This window comes from Anas acuta, chromosome 1 (assembly GCF_963932015.1).
Source record: "Anas acuta chromosome 1, bAnaAcu1.1, whole genome shotgun sequence".
In the NCBI taxonomy this organism is placed as follows: domain Eukaryota; kingdom Metazoa; phylum Chordata; class Aves; order Anseriformes; family Anatidae; genus Anas; species Anas acuta.
Window position 1 is genome coordinate 75,636,225 of NC_088979.1, and position 14,984 is coordinate 75,651,208.

Genomic DNA, 14,984 nt, shown 5'->3' on the forward strand with positions numbered 1-14,984 from the left:
ATATATGTTTACTGTTGTGAGGAATGAAAAATGTACTCATGCTAACTGGAACCTAGATATTCTAGTTTTAGTAAGATGTTAATTGCATGTAGTTGATTAAAGAATTCAGGAAATGCTAGAGAACATCTAATGGCAATGTCTATTAAACTTTAAGGACAATGTAAGAACAATGTTAACTATTATTACACAGCATTTTGAGGCAATTGGTTAAACTAACCAGTTAAGTGTTTTAAATACTTGTGCATATGAATGATGCAAGAGGATGCATGTAAGCATACATAATCTGTAAGAAGGTTTGTTCTGTGGTCAGACAGAAGCATTTTCATTCATTGAGTTTACCTGGATGGCCATTTTCTGTAAAAATTATTACGAATAACTTACTTTGAAAAAACAAAGGCTTAGTGCCTTGAAGAGTCTTTGGGTAGGAGAGATGTCCACATGTAATATGAATGTGACTTACAATGTTCCATGTTGTCCATATTTAAGATGCAAAGCTCTGGCTTTGATTAGGCCAATGAAAAATTGCCTGCTTACCTCTGAAGTCAGAAGTTGTCTGTATATTTCTGTATTCTATTGAAAAAACAGGTTTCTCTAAAAAAAAATATAAATAAATAAATAAATTGACACTGCAAAAGTGTCAATATTTAATTTTCTAAATTAGACCGTAGAGTGATAGTCATTTGATCTGTCTTTCTTTGTCTAAAAAGCAGGCATTAAGTGCATGCTAGCTGTCTCTAACTCCTTAGAAGACCAATGAAGAAAGATCAGTAATGTGGTTGGACTCTCCCTGTTCCAAGTTAAGATGCTAAAATATCTGGGATGAATAGACTCCTGGAGATGCTATTCATTTCTCATTCCTTATAGAAGATGTCTAGAAAATATACTTAGGCCCAGTCAACTAACATTTGGGCATTTAGATTGAAGAAAACCGAATCTAGTTCACAAAGCAGAAACTTTGAGGTTCCTGCTATCCTATGAAGTAACCTTGATTTCTACGGACCTAATTTCTACTATGTTCCTAGCCTGACTGCATTTATTTTCATACCAGTATTGACTTCTACACAAAAATCTTATTCACCTTTCCTGATGCTACACCTAGACAAACGTTTACAGACACAAGAACCCCATCTCCCTTCAGCCATCATTTGTAGCTTCAGCTAATGAACTGCAAGGCCTACCTGCCCCACAAGCACTACTGAACCTGGGGCAGGAGGAGACTACTTTCCATGTCCTTACAGAAACATGGAAAAATAATCTCAGCCTTCTGACACAAACCTTCCTATGAGGACAAACGGTGCTTAAAATTTACTCTTTGAACCTGCATTTCCCATCTGTAACAGAAGATGGGGAAGCTAGTGGAGAAATGTCTGAATCTTGCTAGTTGAGGTAGTTTAACCTCAGGTTCCTTTGCCAGAGGGGCCTGGGTAAAGCTTTGTAACATAATTTTGTTGCCATAGTAGATGTGGGGACAAGACTAGCCTGCGGCCTCACTGTTCCTGTCATGACAGAGGTCAGGGAAAGATTAGAGCTGGAGACCTTTTGGATCTAGCTTGCCTCTCCTACTACATTTGGGGAAACCCAAAGCCTGATTTGAGGAAAGCTGAACCCACATACAACAACCAACCATTCTGCATGATTTGCAGAAATTTAAATTCCCTACACAGATGAAAGGTTCTCAGGACCTAAAGCGAAAACACATTTCTGTGCATTAGAATCAGCACAAGTGCAGGTGGTTTATACCAAATCCATAAAAATATTTTCCTGTCACTGTATCAAACAGCAGTTTTTTACCTGGAAAAAGTGACATCTATTCCAATGTCTATATAAAACCAGTCACATTTTTTAATTCTACATGCTTCTTATAAAGTTAAAAATAGATGAAAGCATTCATAACTTGATAGTAATTCAGCCTTGAAACTGGTTAATGGTTTATTTAGGTTCCAAGCTTGGTGAGAACTCGTTACTTGTTCCTACTATATTTATTCATCCTGAGAGATTTCCAAGTAATACTAATATGAAGCACTGACTTCATAACAGCAGAAAGACAAAGTGTTCCTGTTTCATACTCTCCATGAAGGGATTCAGGAAGGCATTATCAAGATTGTAACAAGAAAATGTGGTTTGGGTAGAGTTCTTTGCATTACAAACTGTTAATAAATATTTTTTCTATTGTTCATTTGTATAACGTTCAAAAATTTATCCTAATTTCTACAATTGGTCTTGCATTTGTAAGAATTCACAGCATTACTTGGGGCACTTTCTTAATACTACCTCCTGTTTGTCTAAATGTATGTAAATGTATGTAAATGCAAAGCAGGAATGCTATGACCAGCAAAAAAAGAAAAAAGGAAAACAAAAACAAAAACAAGCAAACAACAACAACAACAACAAAAAAAAACACGAACAACCAAACTATTAATTTTACAGTAAAAGGGCATAGTCTTGTTTTTCAATTGTTTCAGCAGTTGTGATAATTTGTACTGATCATTATTCATGCATGTGACAAGGCTGAATCCAGTTGTGTTTCTCTCTTCCTACCCACAAAATTAATTTTGATTAAAATTGATGTTTGCTGTGTTTATGAGCAGAATTACACTTTCCTGAACTCAGTTTGCACTAGTACTCAGTAGCTAGGTCTCATTTTATTCTTCACTTTTACCCTCTGCCATAAGCAACTGACTTCACATCAGCAAAATTTGCTTTCAAGTTATCTTGACAAAAGCCTAACAGTTATGGATTTATATATGTATATATATATAGCATGTGTGTGAAAAAGGTAGCATTTTCAACTCTTAATTTTTACAGATGTTCAATGAGCATTTAGATGTAAAGTGATGAACAGAATGAGAGAGAAGGCAATCAGCTGAAGAAATTAAAAAGATATGTTACCGCTTTTATTAACAAACAAATCTCCTTTTGCTCATTTCTATTTCTGGGTTGGGTCTACCTCTGATTGTAATCGTTATGATTCACCAGAGAATGAATTGTGAATCTTTCCACCTCTACCCACACTTACAAATTTACATGAACCCATTTTATTCTCAATTTGTCCATAACTACTACTCACACAGAGATGACAGAAATAAAGTCCAAATTGCCCCATGCCAATAGGAGATGTTATCACTGTGCTAGGAGCACCTTCATACCTGCCATACGAAGGCAGTCCACATGAAGTCCATATGAAGGACAAGTCCATATGAAGGACTTGTTCCATATTACAAAAGGAATTAGTCCCTGTGTTTCCCAAAAGAAAAGGATCTTTCTAGTCTGGGAAGTGCTGTTGGAGAGGACAAAGAATATATATATATATATATATATATATATATATAAATAATATAATATATATATATAATATATATAATATAAATTATATATATATATAAATTATATATATAATAACTATAATATTATATATATATATATATTTTAAAAACAGCAAAACCCAAACTTGCTTATATTAATGAGGCTGAATATATATATACATATATTGCTATTCAAGGGGACTTGTTACAGTGATATCCTAAAATAATATGCTATTCCTCTGGATGTGCTCCTTAATCAGGTTTCATAATACTGCTTTAATTAGAGGGCAATACTATTAAGCCAAATATAATGAAATAAAATAATTCCATTTGTAGAAGAGTGAAAGGCTTATCTGAATTCTTTCTTTAACTTCTACATAAAAAATATTCTTGTTTCAATAACATAGTACAGTAACATTTTTACTTTCATTTAATTTTCTGTAAGCCTCATGAAAAAGGTAATTTTCAATGAAATTAAAAATAAATCCAACTTTTTAAAACATAAAGGTATTCCCCCTTACACACACACTTCTTGCTACTCTAACTTTTGATGTCTGAAAATAAGAGTAGTAGCATAAAGAAAGAAGAAATGGAAAGATAGCAGAAGAATATTTTCAAGGGAATAATTTGTTACCCACGTAACAAATCAAGGGGAAAAAAAACTAATACAAATGCTAGTTAAAACTTCAGTATCCTCTTATATTGCAGATGGCTATCATTTTAAAATATTTCAGTGGTCCAACCATGTAAAACTTTTGTTTTCAATTGTTTTGAGTTTAATGACTATTAGGCAAAACATAAAGCCTACATTTGCAGTCTTTTAAAGGAGACTATAAGCTATTTTATGAATGCATGGATTTTCAGAAATAATCCTAATTACTATATGTCTGTGTACACTATAAAGAAACTAGGTGGTATTCCTTGTGAAAAAAACATCTCCATGCATTCAAATAATTATATAAATTATGACAAAAACTTAAAGGAAGTGTGCTACTAAACTTGTTTTCTTATTCATTTTTTAAAAAGAAGGCCAAGAACAATAGTCTTAAGTTGAAAAATTATATAAAAGCTTATCTATCTTTCTGTAAAAGCAGCACAGCACCTGCTAAGAGAATTGTTCCCACTCTGCTTTGGGGAAACAGCAAAGCGTTGCCCAAACAATTCACCCAAGAAGAATGTTATTGAACCATACATTTTAAAGCACACCTGTGCTGGCCTTAGGAAACAGCTCATGAGAAACTGCAGTTTTGCTAGCAGTTAATGTGCTTTCTACAAAGATATGATTTAATAGGAATGCTGAGCTGTTAGCACACAGGCTACTGCTTTACTCGGCTGTTGACCCCTTGGAAACTGAAAATTCATGGGGTTGTACTTACCTTTATGTAAATCTCTTTTGAAGTCAACATATGTAAAAAATCTGGGCAAAAGTAGAATAAAAAGAGAATCAAGGCCTGGGGCTGTCATCCCTGCCCTTCTGCTTTTATTCATGTTAGGATTTCAAACATATAATTGCAAGATGTTTTCTTGGTGTTTGTTTGTTTTTCTTCTATCATTTGGGAATATAGATTGGGGCTGAGCTGTATCAAAAGGCAGAATAGGTACAGACTTGCTTTGTAGAGCTGCAGGATGGCATGAGGGCAGGCAGCAGTGGCAGGTTTCCAGCTGCCCTGCCGTTCTGAATGATCCCTCCCAGCACTCTCTCTTTTGCTAACTCTGTGCCTCTCTCAGGCAGCAGTAATTATGACGCTGTCACTCACATTGTGGGAGAATAAGGATAAAAAAACTAGAAGACTTCATGCCTTCCCAATACATTGTTGTGCTTCTAAACTGGGGCTTCCTCAACACTGAATGTATTCAATCCCATAACTCTCAAATCTATACCAAGATTAATGAACACAGATGCCTTATGCCTCATGGCCCAAATCAAGTCTTACTCACACTGCACCACTGTTAGCACCACTGCTCTTTAGTCTTTTACCTTTTTAGTATGAAAATCAAATGCTAAATCAAAGGTTTAAATGTAAAGAGTTTCTTTCAGTTCAAAAAGCACAATAAAAACAAACAACTCAGTATAACTTGGAAGACCCACTATCAGCTATTGGAAGTACCAGGGCTTTCCTCCCTGTAGAAAAGACAAAGATTAAGACTGAAGTTCAGAACAGTGTGCTGAAGGTCATAATTTTAAATGTGCAATCAGCCTAATGACACAAAAAAAGCAAACCCTGCACCTTACATTCCTATATCTGGACATGCATTCCAACTCTGGGAAAGATCAACATGTGAAAAGATATTAGAGATGGTGTTATGAGAATTTTGCCAGTGCATCAGTACATAAGCAACCTGTGCATGCTTTTAATTATCGTTGAGATAAAGTCCTAAAGATCACAAAGTGAAAAATTGCACAAAGCAGCTTGAAAACACGAGGCACCATGTTTTCACACATCTCTCTGCTGATTGAAATTTTAAAAAGCTTGCTGGCCCCTGAGTATCTACCAAGGAACAACAAAAACAAAACGAAACAAAACAAAAAACTATAAATTAAATGAAATATAGGAGCCAAATAACTCACAATTTGGCAGTAAAGCTTCAACAACCTCAATAAAGATGACATTGAAGGTCTAGCTATAATTGAGAAGATAGATTGGTCAACCTGGTCACATTTACATTTCATCCTTCAAAAGATGACCAGACAAAATATATGGAAATGACACTATTTCAATGAGCCAGACATAAGAGCTGTAGAAGACAGTCTATGGGATACAAACAAACCTCTGTGCTCCTGCAAGAGTATATAAGATCAAGGGGATAGAATAAACCATAAGGCTGTCAATCTGGCCAGAGACTGTGCTTGATTTTAGTGTAACACATAGGTGTGGCAGTTATGCACAAGGAGGAAACATTTTGACACTGAATAGTATGAACTGCAGACAGAATAAACATATAATTATTCTGATCAGATGTGGGAATACCAGAAAAGTCATGATTTTCACCTTTGGGAGCACTGTTTTAGGGATACCTACCATTTGGGAAAGGAGATAGACTGACCTCAAGGAGCTGGTGTATAGTTACACAGTAAATACAGCTGGATGATGTAAAATAAGCCACTACTTTCCCAAGGCTGCCCCACTCATGGCCTTCAGGCCAGGTATGTGCTGACCAGTAACTGTGATGGAACAGCATGAAATTTCTCTTGCTGTGGATCCAACACTTGTTCGCTCCTAAACCAAAAATGAAGACAGTTTCCAATTAAAGCCAATAATCTCAGTTTTGGTGGTACAGGTAGAGACACTGGCAATTCTCCCTTTGTTTTGGCAGGTGGGTAATCTTGAATTTGTGCTGTTATAACTACCAGCAGAATCTGGGAATTAGTAGACATTTGCGTTGTCAGAATAATTAAGAAAGAAATACTTATATTGTGTCTGATGTCAAATAATTATCAAAAAATCTCCTATAGCAAATAGTACTTCATAGTGCTATATATTCTGGCCATCTCACAATGAACTCGTTAAAGAGCTGACACTTCAGCTGTCAATAGTGCCCTGTTGTGTTTTCTATTGTGAGGAGAATACAGTCTTCCCACTTAAGAGGCAGGGTTAAAACGCTTATGATGCACACTCCCATTCAGTGACCTGCCATTGCTCTTATAATGAACAATGTATATACATTTTCATCTGTATTTGCCCATTTCCAGCTTTTCATAGTGTACCTACATCTGAGGGAATTTCATGCTTCTTATATTTGGGACCCACTGCTCAGTAGGAGTCTCTCCTCTGGGGAAAGTGAGAAATAGGATAACCAATACAGAGAAAGAATAAAAACTCATGTCCAGAAAACGCAACATCTTCAGCTCCCTGCCTGCTCTCTGAAAGCCATCATTGGGAAACTACAATGGGCTAAAGACAGTCTACTAAATAATTTACAACATACAGCCTAAATGATTTTTCCCTGTTAGATGTGCATTAACACATGGAAGCCTAACATATGGAAAATTTTATCTGGCCTCAGAACAAAAAAAATTTGACCCCTTCCATTCCATTACCTCAAGTCAGACCAGAGTTTAGATGACTCTGAGATGATTCTACTGTTTTCTGAAGAGGCTGTTCTATGGCTTAGTCTAATTCTGCTTAATCACAGCTTGGCTTTGAAACATAACCCTGGAACAATGATTATACCAATATAGGCTTTATCTATTACTTTCATTGCTTGCATCTTAGAATTCTATTCCTCATAAATCTGGCTTTGTTAAACATGACATTATAAAATGTTACTTCATTTCTAGTCACAAAACTTTGAAAAATCAGGTAAAAGCCTTCATCTAAGACTGCACTCTATATTAAAGTAACATGCTTTGCTTTTACACAAAGATCACAATTCCCCCAGATTTCAATAGATTCCTATGGACCATGCAAAATGCCACAGACCACAGAAGCTATGGTTTCGAATGGATGCTTTTATTGATTAATCAGGCATTGAATCAAGTATTGTAAAGTGAACAGATGTTTGTTAAAAATTGTCCAGATGAATACCATTCATAGTGAACTTGTTTCCTCATAGTCCATACAGAATATGAAATAATTCAAGAAACAAGCAAAAAAGGAGCACCTGACTAGATATTGTCATGCTGTGTGTGCATGTATGTATGTATATACACACATTACACTATATTTGGACATATACTAGTGTGTGTATACCCATACATATATATACACAAACATATAAACACATAATGTACTGACTGAATTAATACTGTACTGAAGCAATGTGATTTAGCTCCAAATGAAGTATTCTGTATTGAAATATAAATGATACAGCAAGACCTGTAGATTACAGACCATTTGTTTTTCCTCTCACCAAAACAATGATCTGTCTTTGAACTCACAATTTAATTTTAAGATGAAAATATGTGAGATCACTGGGGATCTTTCCAAATTCATGGTATTAATTCCAGCTCAATCTCTGCTAACATTGTATGGCCAAACACTGAACAGTATTTTCAGTTTGTCCACTACTGAAATCAGCTTCTAGAGTTAATATTTCTGGCAAAAAAGGAGGTACACAGCTTTGCTACTTTTACAGTGGCAATATACCCTTTCCTGTTGGATGGAAACTTGGCAAAAATCCTACTTTAAGACTTCCTTCCTTCTGTACATTTTTATCACTACTTCTTATCAGTCATCACCTGTCAGCTCATTATAATAATTTTCATGCCATCTCAGCTACCTTCCAAACATCCCAGGACAGATTATCCGGGCAATGTACACCAGGTAGTAGAGGTAGCAATGTATTCAGATACAAAACACGATGTTTGGGGATTAATTTACTTTTTCATTTTTAAGCATATCCATTTATTTATTACTAAAGACACAAAGATAAACACTGTAGTACGCTGTATGTACATATTTTCTGGTATTTATGTCAATTCTGCACCAATCTTACCTGTGAACCATGAGATACTACTGCATCAGAAAGCCATGGTACCAGCACTGTACTGTCACTCTTTTCTCCATTTAATTCACCAGTTAGCAGAGCATGTAAAGTGAAATGAAAGGAATATGGACAGACATTTATTTTTTGTTAGAAAAGGGAAAAATAAACCCTGTAGACATGTATGTATTCATCACCTTGCTCATAAGTTTTCTATATCGTCATAAGGCAAACTGTAGTGCAGCTTTGTACCTGCAGAATCAGTATTTAAAAAAAATCTGAAGCTGAGCTTGGGACCATTTTATTCTGGACCCATTAGTGAACAAAGTGCATTAAGGCATCCATTTCAAAGGACACCTAAAGCATGGTAATTACAGAGAAAATCTATTTTTAAAGCTGGTATTCAACTTTCTACACAGGCAGATTTTCACCACTTGCATAGTAACAACAAAACACCATAAGAAAACCATTCTTTTAAATTTGTCATATGCCTCAAGCATCTTCCAAAATGATCATTTTATATAAGTATTGTAGTAGTTACAAAGGATTTCTACTCTGTAGAAAGGAAAGAGAAAAAAAATGCACCTGATTCAGCTTTGAGATTAAATAGGTACAACCTCTGTTGACTTCATTGAAGTTCATCCACTATCACCAAGATGAACGTAGGGCCTGCCTGTGCAGATTCCTATTGCTGCTGAAAATTTGTTATTTACTCCTCATTCACAAAGAGAACTGTGCTTCCCCAAACAACCCAAGACAATGATAATTATGAACAAACTCCAGCTGTAGTGTTTCTCCACACAGCACATGCAAAACGGATTTCCTTGCTTTGTTATAGATACTACACAGTGTACAACAATGAAACATTTGTATTTAATTTAAAATCAATGGTAAAGTGGCTCATGTCTCACTTCTGAGTTATTGGCTGGGCTTGCTGTATTGAACTTTGTAAAAATAGTAATAAGCATTCACATGTCTACCATCAGAACCATGACATCTTCCATTACAATCAAACCTTAAATGATGCAGTGCTTTATCAAACTAGTCTACAGTCAGACCTTGGATTGGCTGCTCTCCTCCAGTGTTGCTGATTTTCAGAGATGGTATCAGTCTTTCACATCTTCAGTGATTCTACAATGTTTCCCAAACATGAAAGTGAAACACTGGCAGACGGGAATGTTGCCATCAATAAAATAAATCACCAGATGATTTATACACTCACATTTCTAGGAGATACTCCACATGTGTTTTATGAACAGAGAACATAATGCACCATGAACAGAAGTAAATTAAACTTTCTTCTTTTGCTGTGTTGTCTAGCTCCAATTCCTTGCTTGTTTATTTTCATTCTATTTGGTCTGCACATTCCCATGTGGAAAGTAGAAATTAAGAGATCTTGCATTCAGTAAGATCGGTAATGAGAGCACTAATATTGGTATGAATAAAACCAGCAGTATACTGACTTGTCCACTGCACAGTTTCCATCCTTCCAATTTCCTGCTTTTATCCACTGTAAAATAAAACAATGTAAAGGGGCTGATGAAACTTTAATGAATAGGACCATCAATGTGCAAAGCAAGTAAGTCATTTTCCAGGTATCCAAAACAGGCTTTCCCTTTTCTCTCTCTCTCACTTTCTTTCTTTTTCTTTCTTTCTTTTTTTTTTTTCCTTTTTTCTTTTTATAAATAATTTATAAATCTTCCTGTAAGATACTAAATACAAATCAAAACAAAAGCAACTGCAAAAAGAGTTCTAAGGTATTATTAAAGCCACTTCTTGTCCTGCACAAAGTACTCAGAAAAGAGAGTTTCTTCCCTTTTCACTTCTGTCCAGGCTCGACAGCAACAACTGGGATGCCAGGCAGTCTGCCAGCTCTGGCAAGCTCCTGCAGGCACCTGCTCTCAGGAAATGCGTCCTCCTACCTTTTGGCTTTTAGCAGTCATGCCAGCTGCTCAGAGGAGTCTAAGTGGTCAGGGATAGGCAAGCCAGTTATAATGGTCAAACACTTATTCCACACAGTGAATGTGGGGCACACGGGCTGCCCAAATGTAATGTCAAAGGTGTAAAGGTGCAGGGAGTTCAAGGCATCATAAAAGGCGAGGGAACCGTTGTCGTAGTCCAGCAAAATGCCAACACGGCGGAGGTGAGGTGCGGGCTCTATTGGGATTTCCTTGCTGTTGTGTCGCACCACCCACGTGTTGTTACAGCGGCAGAGCACCCAGGAGGCAGAGTTCTTCCCAATCCACTCGTGCTTTGGGGCTGACTTGTATGAAATACCAATGGCATACCTGCAAAACAGAAACTACTCAGGAAAGCAAGTGCCTCCTGCCCTGCTCATAGGCTGCTGTGTCAGCCAGAGAACTCACTGGAACTCCCCAGTCTCTTGATTGTGCTGATTAAGTTCTAAATAAGTGAAATTGCACCATAATATCGGCATGGGTTTAATTAATGTTTTTCCTATGTCTCTCTTACTTCTGAGATGTCAGGGAAACTCAGTTGTCCCTCACTTTATTTGTAGTTTGGCTGCTATGGTAATTTTTTGGAGCACATGCCTCTGGTATTCTAAAGGAAAATTATTAAGTACTCAGCAACTTAGGGTTTAAATTACTGGGTCTTGCATTTCCACTTCTAAACAGATGAGTACAGAAGAATTCACTGATTTTAAAATACATTGCTATCTGTCACCTAATCTGATCTCTCATTTCTCCTTTAATATATGGCCCAGAATGACAAATGTAAGAGCAGACGTCAAAGGACACATTAAAAACAAACAAACAAACAAAAACATTTTTGCCATTCCCAAATGTGTTTTGCCAGATGTTGGTGTGAGCATTATTTAGACTGGGTATTGCACCAAGTGAAGCATTTACAGGTGAAGACTCTGCAAACTGTAATTCATGGCAAAATGTCCAGGGTAAAAGGATTGTGAAAATGTTCTCATTAATGGACACCCAGGGCAAATGCCTGTTTTCTCATATAATAAAGAAATGTAAAAGTTCCTCACATTCTAGAGACACTGCAGTATTTGTTGGGCTTTCAACCACCAGAGATTAATGTGCCATAAATTAATCTATTTTCATTTCTTGAAGTTGGCAAACAACATTTTTCTTGTTTGAGACAGTGGGCATACCTGAACAGCTTACTGAATTTTTACTTTTTTAACTTCCATCATGATTGCTGCCTTTGAATCTTAAAGGATAACATATTTTCTACTGACCAAAGGGACCCTGAAACCCAGCCCTTTATGGCTGAGAGGATCATTCAGGAATAGAATAACGTGCTCTTCCATTTCCTGCCCCAGGATGTGAAGCCTGAGGCATAGAGCTGGCACTGCTGCTCCCCACTGGTTCCCCAGAGCTGTATCTGACTTCCACCCCTGTGAATCTGGGTCATCAAATTGTCCTCATACTCTGTATATTTTTTTTTTTCTGTTTTGCTATGTTTTCCAAAAGAATGACAGCAAGATCTTTCATATCTAGTAAAGAAATGATCACACTTCAAATGTTTGCTCTGTTATAGAAATAAGATGAAACCTTCTTAGCTTTCCAGCTCACTAAAATCTTGAAATGTGTTTTCTGTAGATTCAAAAAACAATCAACCACAATCATAGAGGAAAAGTTCTGCATGGGTTTCTAAATATAAAGATGCTCTGTCTGGCAGAATAAGTTCCAGAATCTGAAAGTGCTGGAAATTGGGAAAATAGTCTGACAAATTGTGTAAAAGAATATGCTAGATCTGCTCTTGTACCATTCCCCATGCATCTGTTACTGTTCTCTGTCAGAGGAACTGTGCTGGGACCTGCATGGACCTTTGGTGTGAACCAATGATTATTCTCATATATCATCTTACATACGTACCATGTACTCCCACTAATAACCACTTCCCAGTAATGCCGTCCGCTGTCAATGAACACATTGCCAGCTACTCCGTAGCTCCCTTGGCTTGTGAATCGCTCTGGTGTATGACTCTTTTTGGAGGAGGTTTCATCACGTTCCACTGTCAAGTTATCATGAGACACTTTCAATTTTCTGTGAGCAGATTTGGGGTCCAGTTTAAATGGCTGACCTATATAAGCAGAGACAAAGATACCGGAAGAACCGTTTGTCTTTAATTTTAAAAAGAAGAGTGAATAGAAAGCATAATAAAGAAGCATACAAGATTACATAATCGTATTAATCTCCTTCTCTGAAGTGTTTTCAAGATAGACTAAGTGATTCTGCTCCCTGTGCTAGCTGGCTTGCATTGTCAGTTTACTGTCAGTCTCATTGTGCACTAACTTCCCTGTGTTGATAATCCCTGAAAAGAGCCCTGAGTAATCTTCATGCCCATTATCCCTGACCTAAAGGTAACCTGAACACTCTAATTCTTGCATGTAATTGAAACCAATGTACATGCTAATAAAGGTCTGAGGGTTGCTTTTTTCACAGCATATTAGATTTAGATTGTTACATTCTATTAATTCACTAGGGATAAATCTCCATAATAACGTCTTCATCATAGCTACAAAAAAATATGATTCCAAATCCCACAAAATGAGTTTGAAAATAAGAAAAAGCACTAGCCTTGTCTGTTCGTTCACTCACAGCTTTATTTATAACAAGCACAGTCAACAATTCGAGACCTTTTTGGAAGGACGCCCATGGGGTTCTATGGTGCTGGATATTGTGCATTAAAAAGAAGGAAGTGAACTATAACTTGGACCAAATAATACGGTGTAAAAACATTACTGAGGCTGTTGCTCTTGGCAAGTATCTTCAGCTGTAGCACAAGGTTTGTAGACAATAACAGGAAGCTTTTTGGTAAACTGAACCCTGTAGATATCTAAAGCCTGCCACAATTCTGACAAGCTTTCACCTTGTGTCAAAAAAGCGGAATGATCATTTACCTCCACCAGGAAACAACTAGGAAACTATGATTCTATGTGTGATCCAGCAAAGCCCTTTTCCCTTAATGTCTTTCATGTCAAGGAAAAAAAAAAAAAAAAGTAAGTGGAAGATTTGATCGCATGCATAGAAAATAGAAATGAACACTCCCATGAGGTCTGTGACCCTCTGGCACTGACAAGTGTACTTCAAATAAGATGTAAATTGCTCAGAGTTTATGAAAGAACAGTAAAGTACTTCTCATGCAGTACAGGTGAAAGCATTAGTGTGGGGAAAAGAAGAAATTAAATTCATCTGAGCAAGGACAGTCATTGGTTCATATCTCTAAGAAACCTGAAAAGCAGAAATTAAAAATGGAAGATGACAGATACAATGCTAATTCTCAGTTAACATTATTAGAGATGGGTCGGTATTAAGACAAGGAGTACTTTTAGTGTTAAAGTTATAATCTGCTTTTATAATGTGTATTTAGTTATATATTATGATGAAGCAGAAGTTAAACACATTGGAAGCTATTTGGGAATGTTTTTTGACAATTTTTTTTTACTGCTGAGTAGCAGAAATATATCTGCAGCCTGCCTCTTTAACTGGTTAGTAGCCTTTGTGTTGTTGAAGCAGTATCTGAAAGATATCTTTCTCTGTGGAGTCATATTTGCTTACATTATTTCTCAATCACCTGAGAGATTGCTTTTGCACCACACTGGGTCACAAAAAGACAAAAGGATGAAGGGATGCTATTTCCATGTGGATCTTCTGGTACTGCGTTTCCTTGTAGGTTATCAGATTCTTGGTAGCAGATGTATGGTTTATATGAATAGTGTTTACACAGGAGTGCAAGCCAGAAGAAGTCCCCGAGCTGGTATGTGCCATTCCCTGTGGCCCCTTTCTTGCAACACTCAGTGTCACCCCTCTTTGAACACCTTCCCCCTCTAAAAGCAGATTTCAGAGAGTGCACAAATCCTAGTGTTCCCTTTCCAGTGCTCAAAGTTTTTCATGATGACTACAGGACTGAGGGATTGGCTGGGACACAAGAAAAAGATTGAAAACCCATCTTAAAATTGCTATACTACATCTGCTAATAATTTGTGTAACTATTATTTATTTTGTTTTTTGAAGTGGGATCTCTGACTAATCTACTACCTTGCTGAACTCCATAAAAACTGAGAGGGATGGAGCTAAGGAAGTTTTCTAGTGTCCTAAGAAAGAGCTAATCTTGGAGAACAAAATTAAACTAGCATCTTTTGAACACTATACAAAAATAAAATGTTTTATTGCAAACACAAAATGTTTTTACTTTGTAGAGGAAAAAGAATAGGAAAAGAGGAAAAGAGGACATTAAACAAAACCACAAAAGACCATTTTCAAGCATTTCATA

General features: G+C 36.6%; 1 protein-coding gene across 8 annotated transcripts in view; it reads right to left on the bottom strand.

Annotated features, from left to right (window-relative positions):
* Positions 1 to 7,732: 7,732 nt before the first annotated feature.
* MID1 (midline 1) overlaps positions 7,733 to 14,984 on the bottom strand; it is a 239,424-nt gene continuing 232,172 nt past the window's right edge. For all 8 annotated transcript variants that reach the window (XM_068682801.1, XM_068682808.1, XM_068682811.1 and 5 more), the window contains exons 9-10: positions 12,584 to 12,791; positions 7,733 to 11,014 (exon numbers count right to left, since the gene is read on the bottom strand). In XM_068682801.1, coding sequence (XP_068538902.1) covers positions 10,666 to 11,014; positions 12,584 to 12,791 — 557 coding nt within the window. In that variant the 3' untranslated portion in view covers positions 7,733 to 10,665. The remainder of the gene's footprint in view (positions 11,015 to 12,583; positions 12,792 to 14,984) is intronic.